At 33.2% G+C, this 16,381-nt stretch overlaps 1 protein-coding gene across 4 annotated transcripts in view; it reads right to left on the bottom strand.

The window, feature by feature from the left end:
- Nucleotides 1-16,381, bottom strand: part of LOC136029935 (hemicentin-1-like) — a 173,523-nt gene that overhangs the window by 91,825 nt on the left and 65,317 nt on the right. For all 4 annotated transcript variants that reach the window (XM_065708473.1, XM_065708472.1, XM_065708469.1 and 1 more), the window contains 3 exons: nt 12,166-12,328; nt 9,032-9,162; nt 6,900-7,059 (listed from right to left, as the gene is read on the bottom strand). In XM_065708473.1, coding sequence (XP_065564545.1) covers nt 6,900-7,059; nt 9,032-9,162; nt 12,166-12,328 — 454 coding nt within the window. The remainder of the gene's footprint in view (nt 1-6,899; nt 7,060-9,031; nt 9,163-12,165; nt 12,329-16,381) is intronic.

Raw genomic sequence — 16,381 nt, 5'->3', positions numbered from 1 at the left:
CAGAACATCTTGGCATTGTTAAAATGGATACTGAATTCGACGTTTCTCAAATCCCAGGCCTTGTTGATAGTGTTATAAGTGCTAGACGTTTTGGAAACTGTCGAGTGGTTCAGCTGAAATTCAGATCAAAAGAAGCTTTGGACCTGGCAATTAAGTACGGTGTCAAAATAGACCGTTTGTTTCGAGTTACCATGCCTATTGAAAATCCTAAACAGTGCCATAACTGCGAAGGTTTTGGTCACTTAGCACGTGAATGTACCGGCCCAATCAAGTGCAGCAAGTGTGCAGGAAATCATAGTATCCGTGATTGGGTGTGCTTGGCGCAAACCATCAAGTGCGCTAACTGTGGGAGGAAGGACAGGAGTTATTACTCTTGTCTTCCATATTTCAGTCCAGGAGCCAGCGAGAAGAAATGTGACATTTGTTCGTGATCAATGAAACCTAATTGATGAGTAGTATAGTGTCTATATTTTACCAGAATATCAACGGTGCCCGCGAAAAATTAAGGTCTCTTGAGCACTTGCTTTATACTTATGATATTGTGTGCTTTACTGAACATCTTCTAAATGCTGATAATGTATCAATTCTGGAGGTATCCACAGAACACAAGTTTTTTGTGGTTCCTGCTAAGGCAACATTAGGTCGTGCGTCTGGTGGTCTCATAATAGCAGTTCGTAAAAAGTTCAATAGTAGTTACTTTGAATCCTCTGATTTTTACGTGTCAGTTGACCTTGGATACCTTGTTTTAGTTTGTGTCTATATGCCCACAAATTACCGAAATGAGGCGTCCAGTCGTAAATATGCATCAGCATGAGCATCTTTGTCTAAGGCACTTCAAAAAATTACGGCAGCTACTAAGCCACTCCTAATTTGCGGTGACTTTAACACAGATCTTAAAGATGATTCTGCCCCTTTTTCGCAAATGTTACTACCATCACTCCCAAGTGGTGTTTCGGCAATCATAAAGTCAATACCTTTTTCTTATGTTCATAATTCTGGATCTAATTCTGACTTAGATTTCGTTTTAACAAATCTTCCTGAATTACAGCGCGCAATTGTTGAAGTTTCTAGTGATATATTAATAAGTGACCACCTGAGTTTTAAGTTTCATATAGATCTGCCTTTTCAATTGAATAATCGAACGCCTAAGTGGTTTGTGAGAAGCCAATAGGATCGTATAAATATCCTGGTTTACCAACGTAGTCTTGATTTTATGCTTTCTAAAATTAAAATGCCGTTCCACCTATTATCAACAAATAGAAAAGGTAATAATTTTGATTTAGATTTTTACCTAGCAGAAATCGTGCATTCGCTGAAAGTTTCTTCTGCTTCCGCGGTACCTTGTACAATCATTCGTGCTGGGACCCGAAAGAAAGGATGGAGTCAAGATGAGGAGTTGCAAAAAGCTAAACACCGCCATAAGCTTTGGTTCAGAATTTGGGTTGACTATGATCGCCCCAGGACCGGATATGTTTTTCGTATTGTTAAGTCTACTAAGGTTGAATATAGGCAGGCTATCCACCGATGGAAGCAGAGGCAAGTTTCTAGCCTATCAAATGATATCCGTAATAATCCCCAACAGCTTTGGAAATATTTATCTAAATTTATTTCTTCGCCTTCTTCACAGCCTAACCCAATTAATATATTGTCATGGGAAAAATATTTTTCTTCTTTACTTTCTGATGATCCCCCACGATTGGATATTAGGTTTCGAGAAATCCTAGAAAACCATCTTTCAAAATTTGACCACACTCGTAATCTGGTTACAATCACTCCATCACGAATTGAGGCTCTGATTCGGTTTCTGAAGAGTAGAAAAGCACGAGGGTCTGATGGCCTTCAGCCCAAACATTTGATTCACGGAACCCCTAAACTATTTGAACACCTTGCAATATTGTTTCAGGCATTGGTTGCTCAACAATATGTACCGGTTGCATTGTGTGAAGGTATAGTAGCGTGTGTCCTAAAGAAAAATAAAGATCCAAAATCTTGTGATTCATAATTACAGTGTGCTCAGTTTCAGGAAAATTATTTGAAAAAATATTATATAGAGAAATTAGTCATAAGTTTGACAACGGGGACCAACAGTTTGGGTTTCGTGAAGGTCTTGGTGTCCAAAATGCCCACGCAGCTTTTCTTGCGATTTTTGAACGTCATAAGCATTCGAAAAGGAATCTTTACGTTTGTGCTATTGACATATCTAAAGCCTTTGATAAGATTCTACATTCCCAAGGGAGTTTATCTCTACTAAGAAGTGGTGTGGAGCCTTTCATTTGTGCATGTTTGTGGACATGGTATCAAAAAGCCTCAATTCGAGTGCGAGTAGGAGGCCATGTGAGTAACCGTATTAATGTTCGTCGTGAAGTAAAACAAGGTTCAGTGGACCAGTGCTAAGCCCTGTGATTTTTAATAGTGCTATTCGTTCGGCTACTCACCATTTACCGCCATATCTAATTGAGCCGTATGTAGATGCAAGTCATTTGTCATATGCGGATGATATGCTTCTTCTGTCTGATGATCTCCAAGGATTACAGAAGGCTGTAGATAGTGTTTGCACTGCCTTGAACGGAATCGGACTTTCAGTTGCCACTTCTAAAACAGAATTTCTTGTCTTTGGTTCGGGTTCCCAACAATCCCCAAATTCGGCTATTCAAGTTGGCCCTATTACTGTATTTGCATCTTCTTCACTCAAGTATCTTGGTCTCCCATTTGGGAGCTCTATTAAAGCTACTAGAACACTTATTAAAAATTCACTGAAGGATAAACTGAGAAAATCCTATGGGTTGCTTGCTAGGGTAAAAGGCCAATTTGATAAACGAACACTGGGTCGGCTATATAATTCACTTTTTGCACCGCAAGTATTTTTCCTAATACCAGTGTGGCGATTATTTTCTCAAAGTCAGCGTAAACAGATCCGTTCAGCATTATTTCGGTTTTGCAAATATTTTCTATGTATACCCATTTGGATACGAAACAGCTGCATTTCTAGGCGCTATGGAGTGTTTGAAATATGTGAAAAAATGGATATCCTCGCCACCAAATTCCGAGATCGTTGCGACAGAATTGTTGATTTTCCTATTGCGTGCATTCTGAACTAAATATATATCAATAGTGTTCGACCTATAGTTCATGTTTATCTCTTTTTGTGTTGTTACATGAGTGTTTTCTTTGCTTTTCTTTTTTCTTTTTTCTCATCAACTCCTCTATAATGCATTTTTTGTACAGAGGGTGTCAATAAATTATTATTATTGTTAATATCCTTAGTTTTAATAGCAGTAGTAAGAGTAGTAGCAGCAAAATTAATTGTAATAGCCTAAACTTTAGTGGTGGTAGTAGTAATAGAAGTAGTAATAATAGTAATAGTACCAGTAGTATGAGTAGATGCAGTAGCAGTAGGATGCAGATATTTTCTTTTGGTTAGTTCAACGTCTCTCACAGCCACCCCTGCTAGTTTCAGCTTCGCACACCAAACTGTTCCTAGGGCATTGCTGTTACACCCTTTTGACAACTTGCATACAGAAGACTTGTTCTAATTCACTTCCTCTTCCCCCTTCAAAATTTCTTGAAAGTTTCACCTTCATACCCTTGGACATAGTCGTAATAGTAGTTGTAGCAGTAATATTGATATTACTAGTAATAGCATGGAATAGCAGTAGTACTTCTAGCAGCAGTAGCATTAACCTATTGCCTGTTGGTTAGCAGAACATCCCTCTCGTTAAGTCCTGAAAGTTTCAACTTAATACAATTAGCCATCACCATGACATTGCTGATATGTCTTTTTGATAACCTTTATGTTTATATACTCCTTTAAATTTTTCATCTCAATATTCTTAGCCCTACAAGTGGTTGCAATAGAAGTAATAGTAGTAGTAGGAGCTGCAAATGTCGCAGTTAGGGTGGGGGAGCAGCAAATTAGCAGCTGGGTGCAAATATTGCCTTTTGGTGAGATAATCCTTCCCTTAAAGTATTCTCTGGAAGATCCAACTTAATGCTCAAATAATTGAGTATTAATAAATAACACTCAGCTAAATTATAAAATTAATAAAATATGTTTTTAATTATTTAAATTATAAATCATTTTCAATTTAATTATTTTTAATTATTTAAATTAATTTCAATTATAAAAATTATAAAATAATTTTTAATTGAAATTAAATAATAATACTCAACTTAATACTCAATGTCGCAGTAACAGTTGAATTAGCAACTGTGTACAAATATTGCCTTTTGGTGAGATAATCCTTCCCTTAAAGTACTCTCTGGAACTTAATACCCAGATCAATTCTTTCGATATACTATTTTGACAATGGGCATGCACATAGCATGTTTTGATATAGTTCAAATTTCCCTTAATACTATATATGGAGTAGTGTTGTAGTAGCGGTGCTGGTAGTGGTTCTGGGGACAGTGGAGAGGTAGACATCCCCGAAAATATTGTTAATGGACCTTTCCACAAGGCTGAACAAAATAGTTCCCATTGAATTTCGATCGAATATGTCTTGGGGAATGATGGGTTTGGCGGAGGAGCCAAACCCATTTACTTTTGGCGGAGGATTGCCCACTATTTACTTTTAATTGTTCAAAAGGGCACTAAAGCTTCCAACTTCTAATGAAATGAGCTCCATCCAATCCAAAGTTTATATACGATTATCCGTTCCATAAAAACCTTATATGCTCCAGGCAAAGCCTACAACCCTTGCCAATGGCTCTGTAGGATTGTGTCCAGCCTAAAGAAATTTTATATGATTTTTGGACCATTGGTAACAAAGTGGCTATCTCACAATTTCAGTTGAATGCGTTTTTGGAAAAGAGGATGTCAGGAAGGGGTGAGCTCCCTCTGGAGTTTATATGACCACCCTTTTGCATAGAAAACCTTATATGCCGTCGGGGTATAACTTGCAACCTATGCGCTGAGGGGTGTGTGGGGGTTGTCATCCTCAAAAATATAATTTCCAGATCTTTCATCTGCGTTGAACAAAATGTCTATCTCCAAATTTTGATTGAATGCGTTTGGGGAAGTGTTGAGCGTGGGAGAAGGCTTAGTGGCCCTCTAATCGCTATTATTCAAAGGGGACTAGCTCTTTCAATTCTCAATCAATTAGCCCTTTTCAGCGTTTTTACGACAACTCTTTCGATACAAAGTACCCTGGTCTAAAACCAAAAAAAAAATACTTTGGGCCCATATCGCTCTTTACTTAGGCAGCACTATACTGCTGCCTAAACATCAAAAAAAATCTCTAACATCTTTAATATGGCAATAAACATCTAATTATAATTTAAAAACCTTGAGGGAGATGAAATCATAGTTTTCAGGTTAACTTCATCAAATCCGCTCGGTTTATCCCTAAAGGATAGTTATTTGTCTGCTTGTCTTACTTTTGTTTTTCGTTTTCTTCGTGACTGCTTTCTAAATATCTTTTTTTTTCTTGTCCTGTCTGAAGTAGACAGATGGGAAAGACGAAAACAGTCAAGTACTTCTCTTTAGATATTCTAACTACGCCTATCGTACAATATGATCTCTCAACTGGTACAACCACTACTAGAGCATTGAATGTGGTGCCTGAGAAACTGAGGTGCCAACAAATGATGGGTGCTTTTAAAAAGGAATTTTAATAGTAATCTCAAAGCATTACATAATAAATAACTAGATATTTTTATGTTTATTTGTTTTACATGTATGAAAGTAGCCGAGACGCCTCTCTCTTTGCGGTGGATATTACTGGAATAAGTACCGAGTTTAATGGTAAATAGTAATCCCTGATATTAGGTGTTAAGTTGAGTGGGTAAAGTGGAGAGCTTTTTGTTCTTTATAACAAGTTTTTTCGAAGTGCACATTATTTATTTTTCGTTTCTTCTACTGTCATATTCAAACTTTTGTATTGTTTGTTCCAATAAAACAAAATGGTACTGATTTGATGGTACTGATTTGAAGTACCGTACCAAAGTTAGCGCCAATATTATTAATATTATTTTTAATGTAAATTTCTACCTATATAACCGAAACTTGGGGGGGGGGTGCACAAAAGATCAAGTTTGCTTACAAAATTGCATGTTAAGTTGGTCCTTCCTTTTTTGCGGTATCTATGATTTTGAAAGAGCCAATGCCGATGATTTGTCAGCAGGGTGGTAGGGCAAAAGGGATAATATCCGGATAGTCAAAGGGCACCGTCTATGCAATAACTTTTCAGGAAATCCCCTCAAGCAAACTTCCTGCTCAAGAGCACAGTGACTCATGAATGCTCAGAGGAGCTACTCCGCTTGGAAATCACCTATAAAAAAGCCGCAAATTCTTCAATTATTTTAAAAAGCTTTTTATGCCAATGAGGAATTTTGCAGCAGTGGTGGGGGAAGGGCAAATTAAAAAGTAGAATTGAGGTTGGAAAACCCGCAAAAAGATCAGCTAACAACCCATGGCAACAAACAGATAAAGAAGGTGGTACTCCTTTTTAGAGGTGTAGTTGTCTTTGGGAATTTTTATGGGTCAAATTTATTGTCAAATTTCATAAATTATTCGCCCATTTTATTTTATGTTACAATAGGCCATTGGTAACCAAAAGGTGGTTGCGTCTTGGAAAATTCAAAATTTTGAAATAACCAAGTGAAAAATCCTAAAAAATCCTGGTTTTCATGCTTGAATAGACCTGAGACAGGTCCAAGTGGTAAAAAAGTGTTTTTATCTATACTTGTTTAATAGGTGACTTTACAGGTGACTTTAAATTTAATTGGTGTTTTGCATTTATTTTCAGCATTATTCATTGACAGTGCTCATTAAATGAGTTTCTAATACAAATTATAAAAAAAACACTGCAAAATTGTTTATCATTGTTTTAATTTTTTATTCCTCTATTGTTCTTTTTCCTCATTAAATGTCTTTATAAATATGATTTATTTACACTTACTTTTAATTTTGAGCTGAACAGCTGGACTTTCGGTAGAGCCGATATCATTTTTAACAAAGCATGAATAACTACCAACAGCTTGGCGATTAACTCGTTGAAGAACCAAAGTAATACCACTTATCAAATAGGCATACCCGGCGTGTGGACTCAACATTTTACCCTGAAATTATGTTGAAAATAATAATAATAGAAGCAAGAAGAGAGATAGAAAGAGAGAAGGAGGCCCATAATTTTTACTGTTTTTTGGTGTTTTAATGGTAATCTGGTATATTCATTTAAAATTCCATTTTCGGTATTTTCCTTTAAAAAAGAAAAAAATAATAAAATTGCCCCACCCCTACCTTGGATTTGTCCTTCCTTTCTCCGCAACGAGAAAAAGTATTGATATCAAGACAAATGCATGTTAATGTAACTCTAAAGACTAGCTAATTTGGCTAATATAAAACTGTGCCAGAAATTAAAGGGCGTATCACATATTTGTTTTATTTTGCAAGAGAAAAAAAAATTGTGGAACCCAAGAAAAGCATTTTTTTTCCTTATTTACACAAGAAAACACGTAACGAAACTATAATGAATTAGTGAATAGTTTTAAGTCAATCGGTTAAAGGGTACAAAGCGTTATGTGTTATAGTCTTTGTAAAAGATTTGGCCAAATCTTTTGACGAAAATACAGGCGTTTCTGATGCTTTATATGAAGTAATTTGCGCATGAAAGTATGGAGAACGGGTAAAGACCGATTGGAGAAATAAGGCTCGATTTCTTACTCAGTCGGGAACGAATGTCAGGTTCGTCCTTTTTAAAAGTCTGTAGGCTGTTCTAACGAGGGCCTGTTCTAATGGTGACAGAATAGACCGATACTATAAAAAACTTTTGACAGCAATACATACATCAAAATAATGAAATTATTTTGTAAGTATTGTAAGAATCAGTAAGTGAAAATGAGTGATATATTGTTGTTATTATGTAATAAAAATATTTATAAATTAAAAACGTTTTTCTTGTTAGATATTTTTCGTAGGTTACCTTTCCTCTAGGAATATTCCTGAAGTAGAAAGAATTTTAATTAGTCTGTAGTCAGCAGTGAAAGTGTGAAGATTTAGGAATGGATGGATTTGAGAAACAAACAAATCTTGCAGAATCTTGTGATTTTGGAAAAATTTTTGATTCTTCTCAAAGAATACTTGAAGATATAATGAGAAAATATTTTCCGTCTTTTGTTTATTGTATGAAAATTTTACATCTTGACCCAAACGCATTTACTCAGTTTATCTGAAGTATCTCTAACAACAACTGATTCGCATCGATTTGTTAGTTCAGTTGACTAGCACGTCATTACTCATCCCTAGAACTCCCCAGTCCAAATTATACACCAGTTAAAAATTTCATAAATCATCGAAAAATGCTTTGCGATCATTTTAGATCATTACATCAAGAAAGGTAGAACCACCTTGTTTGGTGTTATTCAGAACTTTTTATTTCTCAAAAGCACCTTAGTAAATCGCCATTACCGATTTCGTTCAGATCTCATTTGTCTTCAAGTAAACCATTAGAATTGCCTTGTTTGAGTTTGTTCAGAGTTTATTGATCCTCAAGAGTGTCTTAGGGAATGACCTTGAAAAGTGAGGGGCTCCTCAATTTCTATTATAGGTGTAGAGCTGCAAGCTAATTCATTATAAGCGTTCTACTGCCATCCGATCAGAAGATTTTGCTTTCTAAAAGTCAAGAAATCCAATGACATCACTTGGATGGAGCTTTATCCAATCCAGTCCAAGCGTAGGCAAAGCTTTATCCAATCCAATCTAATGCCATTGCACGATTTTGCACGAGCGGTTTTGTTAGATAACCACTGTAATTGAGGAAATTTAATAGATAAACTGTGCTTTAGGCATAAAATTGATGGTAATTTAATTAAAACTATTAGAAAAATAACAAATAAAAAACCTGTAAATGGTTTTAATGGATCGGATAATCTTTTATTCATAATCATTATCATGGTTTTATTTACAACCCATCACAAAAAAAAACTGGGCAGAAAGTCCAGAAAAAGATTTATCAAAAAATCTATGGAAGGCTACGTAAAGTTTTAAGTCAAATTCTTAACCTATATGGTTTTCGATTCCATCAACACTTACTTCTTTTCTCCAAATGATCTTCTTTGGCTGAGGATTACTGTCAAAGTGGCACTCAAAATATGCATCTCCACCTTGAGGTACTATACTATTCTCCAAATTACGGCCAAGTTTCAGCTCTACCTTCGGGGCGTCTATTATGAGAATGTCATCGTTAATTATTATGGAAGGAAATTCACTAGGCAGAGACTAAGGAGAAATCCATTAGTGAGGTGGGAAATAAAATAACGATAATTATGTACAATACGGATTATTTATCACACATAAAATGTCTTTAGGTCAAACAATATCACGAGGAAGGAGAAAAGACCACAAAAGAAATGTAAGTATTGTATGTTTTTGTTATGATCACTTTGCTTTTATTCTTTAGTCTAGCCTAAGCCCCAAAACACAAATTGAACTTTAAATATTTTGAAGGGCATAATTAAAACCAATTGCTCACTACACTTTACACTCCAAAATACTTTCATAGATGACTAACGGATTTGAGAGATCAGGGCACAAGAATAGGTTAAAAAATTATCAAAAAGACACAGTTCACTTAGACTGGAATAAATTAAGGTTAAGGGGCAATATTTGGTAACGAGAAAATCGGAGAAGTGGATAGCTTCACTCACTTGGATAGTATTTATTGGTAAATACAGTAAATAGAGCGAAAATATAAAGAGTAGAACAGCCACGACCCATATTTTTTTCATAGTTGTAAAATTTTTAGAAGAATTAGAAGACATTTGTGTAAACCAAGATTAGAAAATTTAGATTTATGGTAATAGCAGCGGTTAATTATGTTGTAGCATTTTTCCAGGATAAATGTCTACAGATAGTCTTAAGCACCTGTTTGTCTGACTGTAGGTCTAACGACAAGCTGCCAAAAAGAAAAAAACTGCGGTTCTATTCTCTTTTTTTACGTTTGTAATGAAAAACGGTTGGGATGGCTACAGCTGGTGTTACTGATAAAGGGTGACAAATTCCCAAAGATTATTCTTTTAGACCGTCCATCTTGGGTTAAAAAAAGCAGATCGTCGCCAGATGGGACGGTAAGAGATCGCAAAGAAGGACCAAAAAGAAATCGGAAAATTATAAGAAGGGTAAAGAGCAAAGCTTAAAATTAATTGGGATGGAAGAAGGGCGTGTGCAGCTGTGTTCACCGTATGTCACATGGTGCTGCCAAGAGTTGACAGTAGCAGTAGTAAAGAAAGCCTACTTTGAATAAATATAAAATTAAACTGGATACAAATTCAATTTAAATACAAATTGAAAAGATACAAATTGAAAAGATACAAATTGAAATATAATTGAACTGAACTAGATTCTACAAAGGATTTTTTCACACTTTTAAGCTACTCAACCGAATGGTTACTCGTGAGACAATTTTGGAGACATTAGAAATAACTTTTGGTAGGGTTTCGCACTGTTCAAAATTCAAGAAAACAGTTATCAATATAAAACTTTTAGTATAGTTCAAAATTAGGGCAGAGCATCCAATTACTTACAAAAATGTATGAAACGGATAGTATTTTAAGGTGTTTTAAGAGGGGAGCGATGTGGTATTAGGTTTGCTCACCATTACCTCTTAAGTTAAATAAGTTGTTCTTGGTAGGATGTAAAGAGAGAGACTCTGAGTCAATTGGGACGGAGGAGGGGCATACGTAGCTGTGTTGACCTCATGCGACTTGGGGCTGCAGTGAGTTGCTAGTACTAGTATTTTAAGTTCATTACACCATGTTTAAAATAATTGTAGAAATTGGATCAAAATACCTTGTTTTCTTTCAAATCTTTTTGTACTCATAATTTCTCAAACAATTACGCTCAGTACAGAGTGACTTGTCATCACCTCTTCTTTCCTCTTGTCCATCCCGATTCCATTATTAAGTACTTTTCATCACCTAGAGCTATTTGCAGAGTCAGTCAAACGGGGTTGCTCCACACAGTTGCAAGTTACCTTGTGATTATTTTAACGAAATCTCACTTGACAATTATTATTTTTGCCAAATCACGAGATGACTATATTTGTCTTGCATTCTTGGCTATGTAATTGCTAATGTGAAGTCGTAGCTGAAGTTGTAAGCTGAAGTCCCTTTTTGTGTATATTACAGCATGTTTTGGATACTTTTGTTTGTGGTTAGGCTGTTCAATATCCACAGTAATGGGCCATATTAAAGGATACCTTCGTTTTTGTATAACCTGTCTTGTTATGTCAGTGGCAACGTGCCGTGTAATTCGGTGGCCATTGTCTTCTAATGTTTAATTTCTTCTTTCTATCTACTCATTGTTCTCTTTGTCATACGATAATAGTTATCCAGTTGCTGCTTAATTTGTCCCCTTTCAAGTTTTTGGTACCTATATCGTAAAATTCGTATGAGCCCCTGACATCAGGCAGACTGTCTATGTTATTTATTTTGTGTGTTTTATGTCTGTTGTTTCTAACCTTTCTGTTCGGTCTTTTATGCATATATCATTCTTATACTGGTTTAAATAAAAAAAAGTATTATTTTTAACCAAAAGTAAAAAGCAACATTAAAATTCAAAACAAGCAGAAATTATTTCGTATATGAAAGACATCCCCTCCTTAAAACCTTGTTCTTCCCCTGTGTTTCAGCAGTCGTCCCTTAAAAATTGGGAAAAACAGTCAAACTTTAGCGTAAAGAGCAAGGTATTGAGGGGGGGGAGAACCTTTGATATGCGGAAAAATTTCTGGCTGTTTGAGTTTTAATGTAGTTCCTTTTAAGTTTTATTTTTACCTTTACTTAAATGTCTAGTCCAAAAATGTTTAAAAGAAACTCACACAGTAAAGGTCTAAAATCAACTTTAAAAAGTAAAATAGTACAAAGTTGTCGACAGCAATAGCTTCAAATTACAAAATATATCTTAATTACGGTTTAATTATTATCTGAAGTAAATTGTTGGCTTTTTAATATCATACCCAAGACATTTCTTGCATTTATTTTGTATTTAAATTTTTATCTTTCGAATATTCGCTGATTTTCAAAATTCGTTACTGAAAAATCCAGTCTTCGAGGCATATAGACCTCTCATGTGTGAGCAATCACAAAATGATCTTGGGACCAGTCACCTGCCTCGGTTCCATTTTACATTTTTATAGATGTCTAATATAAAAATAAATAAAAGAAACTCACATTGGACATCCAAAGTCAAAGAGCTTCCTGAATGTTTGCTTGCATTGTCATTGTACTTATTAGTCGAATTGATTTCAATTTTACATTCCAAATCCTTTCCATGCATTTCTCTTGTCAGATTCAACGTTAAACGACAAATCATTTCCATTTGCAAAACATTATTCTGCATAATTAGAGAGAAATAAAGTTTCAAAGCAAGATTTTGAAAAGAACGTGTGAAGTGAGTACAATTCAAGGAATGCATAATTTACCTATTAGTAAAGAGTATTGGACGACACAACACAACACAACACAGAAATGATATATAGTGCACACTCTTTTGTAAAAATTAACGGAACATTTTTTAAGCCTCCCACCTCTCCCACCATATATATAAATTTGAAGTCACTTTATCCACCCACCCCTAAGAATACTTCCCTGTAGAATCAGGGATTTCCACTCGATCCTTCAGTCATGGACAAAACAGGGAAGACTTAACAAAACTAAGTTTCGAAAATGCTCATATACAAAGAAAAGAGCCTCCCCGTCAGTCAAATATTTCATCCATTGCCGTACAGATTTTACTGTATTACTAATTTACGAACAATATTGATTTTGGCTAAACTAAAAAACATTTCAAATTCACGACCCTTTGAACAAACCTTGCGCGTTTGCAGTACGCGTGCGCTCAAAATCAGTGGTTCTTAGTTGCTCAATTTCACGCCATTGGGGTATATATGCAACAAAAATAAAACTGATTTTCTTGTAAGCGGGTTTTCCCTAGAGTTTACACACATAGTCAATTATTGCAAAGTACTATAAGGGGAAGAACATACTCAAAGATGTATATTCTAGGCCGACAAATAATTCGATATTTTTATTTATTTAGTTTTTTTGTCATAAGTTTGTGTACTTAGTTTGTGAAATTTGCAAGCTTATGATTTTTTTTAAGTTTTTTTTTAGATTTATGAAGCTTGTTTATTGACTAGTGATGATTAGTTTTTAAACACAATTCAAGAATTTATTTTAAAACAATTGCAAGTTATGCCACTATGTAGGTTAACAAATTCCAGTGATTGTTATGTCACCTCCAATAGTTAGTATTTATTTAAGCATCAAGTTTCAGTAATTTACACCAGTAAATAGCAGTTTTTAGTAACACTTAAACTCAAGTAACATTCCGAAGGAAAAAGACATACTAGGCAACAAAATTAAATAGATAGGATTTGGTGCTTCACAATAAAATTTTCATATTCATCAATATAGGATTTTTTTCACTTTTTGCTGCATATATCTCGCCATATATTGTTAGTAAGTCTTTATTTACTAATGTTTTACAGAATTTGGGTTTCAGGGCTAATCTGGAGTGAGAAAACAAATAAAAAAAAAACACACAGGTAAGCAATCACTCAAACTCAGGGGCTTGGAGCTTCTCCAAGATATACAGTTACGATCTCAAAGACAAAAGGAGCTGTCGGAAGCTGCAATTGGATAAGTTAGAGCCTGAGAAAACTAAGTAGGAGAGTGAAATGAAAATCTAAGAAATTATTTTTAAGAAAATGATAGTAATTTCTAGTCTACTAATTTCTAATTGGAATACAACTAATTCTAATACACTGGTTTTAATACAATATATTTCTCAGAAAATGGTACTAATTTCTAATAATTTCTAATTCTAATACAACTAATTCGAATACACTAGTTCTAATTTAACTTATTTCTCAGAAAATATTGTTAATTTCTAATAACTTCTATACCTAATGTCTAATGGTGCTAATTTCTAATAATTTATACCTCAAATACAACTAATTCTAATATACTATTTTTAATGCAAATTATTTTTCAGAAAATTGTGCTAATTTCCAATAGTTCATAATTCTAATACAACTATTTCTGATTTTAATACACAAGCTTTAATACAACTTATTTCTTAGAATATGGTGCTAATTTCTAATTATTTCAAATTCTATTACAACTGATTCTAATTCTAATACACTAGTTTTGATAAAGTATATTTCTCAGAAAGGATGCTAATTTTTTTTAATTTCTAATTCTAATACAACTAATTCGAATACACTAGTTCTAATACAACTTATTTCTCAGTAAATATTGCTAATTTCTAATAACTTCTAATTCTACCGCAACTAATTCTAATACACAAATTCCAATTCTTATAAACTAGTTTGAAAACAAATTATTTCTCAGAAAATGGTGCTAATTTCTAATAATTTATACCTCAAATACAACTAATTCTAATATACTCTTTTTAATGCAAATTATTTTTCAGAAAATTGTGCTAATTTCCAATAGTTCATAATTCTAATACAACTATTTCTGATTTTAATACACTAGCTTTAATACAACTTATTTCTTAGAATATGGTGCTAATTTCTAATTATTTCAAATTCTATTACAACTGATTCTAATTCTAATACACTAGTTTTGATAAAGCATATTTCTCAGAAAAGATGCTAATTTTTAATAATTTCTAATTCTAATATAACTAATTCGAATACACTAGTTCTAGTACAACTTATTTCTCAGAAAATATTGCTAATTTCTAATAACTTCTAATTCTACCACAACTAATTCTAATACACTAATTCCAATTCTTATAAACCAGTTTGAAAACAAATTATTTCTCAGAAAATGGTGCTAATTTCTAATAATTTATACCTCAAATACAACTAATTCTACTATACTAGTTTTAATGCAAATTCTTTTTCAGAAAATTGTGCTAATTTCCAATAGTTTATAATTCTAATACAGCTATTTCTGATTTTAATACACTAGCTTTAATACAACTTATTTCTTAGAATATGGTGCTAATTTCTAATTATTTCAAATTCTATTACAACTGATTCTAATTCTAATACACTAGTTTTGATAAAGCATATTTCTCAGAAAGGATGCTAATTTTTAATAATTTCTAATTCTAATACAACTAATTCGAATACACTAGTTCTAATACAACTTATTTCCCAGAAAATATTGCTAATTTCTAATAACTTCTAATTCTACCACAACTAATTCTAATACACTAATTCCAATTCTTATAAACCAGTTTGAAAACAAATTATTTCTCAGAAAATGGTGCTAATTTCTAATAATTTATACCTCAAATACAACTAATTCTACTATACTAGTTTTAATGCAAATTATTTTTCAGAAAATTGTGCTAATTTCCAATAGTTTATAATTCTAATACAGCTATTTCTGATTTTAATACACTAGCTTTAATACAACTTATTTCTTAGAATATGGTGCTAATTTCTAATTATTTCAAATTCTATTACAACTGATTCTAATTCTAATACACTAGTTTTGATAATGCATATTTCCCAGAAAGGATGCTAATTTTTAATAATTTCTAATTCTAATACAACTAATTCGAATACACTAGTTCTAATACAACTTATTTCTCAGTAAATATTGCTAATTTCTAATAACTTCTAATTCTACCGCAACTAATTCTAATACACAAATTCCAATTCTTATAAACTAGTTTGAAAACAAATTATTTCTCAGAAAATGGTGCTAATTTCTAATAATTTATACCTCAAATACAACTAATTCTAATATACTAGTTTTAATGCAAATTATTTTTCAGAAAATTGTGCTAATATCCAATAGTTTATAATTCTAATACAACTATTTCTGATTTTAATACACAAGCTTTAATACAACTTATTTCTTAGAATATGGTGCTAATTTCTAATTATTTCAAATTCTAGTACAACTAATTCGAATTCTAATAAACTAGTTTTAATACAACTTATTTATCAGAAAATGGTGCTGACTTCAAATAATACAAGTAATTCTAATTCTAAGACACTAGTTTTAATACAACTTCTTTCTCAGAAGATCGTGCTAATTTCTTATAGTTTTTATTTCTAATACAACTAATTCTAATTCTAATGCACAAGTTTTAATATAACTTATTGCAACTTATATAAAATGGTAGCCCCGAAGGTTATGGGTAACTTACAAGAGTGTAAGGTGGTGCCAGTGTTGATATATCTTAGGTTCCACCCAATTTTTATCAAAGCTTTCATACATTTTATCAAGTAGTCCAGAGTACATAATTTCTTAAACACAGTAATTCATAAGTTATGAACTACCCATGTAAATAGGAACTGATCCGATTACAACGTATGGAACAAGAAAATCTGTTGTTTCCACTGATTCCAAATATGTAAAATCTTTCAATTTCTCATCATTGTAATTAGTTACAAAA

Source organism: Artemia franciscana, chromosome 8, assembly GCF_032884065.1.
Source record: "Artemia franciscana chromosome 8, ASM3288406v1, whole genome shotgun sequence".
Taxonomy (NCBI): Eukaryota; Metazoa; Arthropoda; class Branchiopoda; order Anostraca; family Artemiidae; genus Artemia; species Artemia franciscana.
Note: the sequence above shows the minus strand (reverse complement) of the source record. Positions and strands in the feature narration are given on the sequence as shown.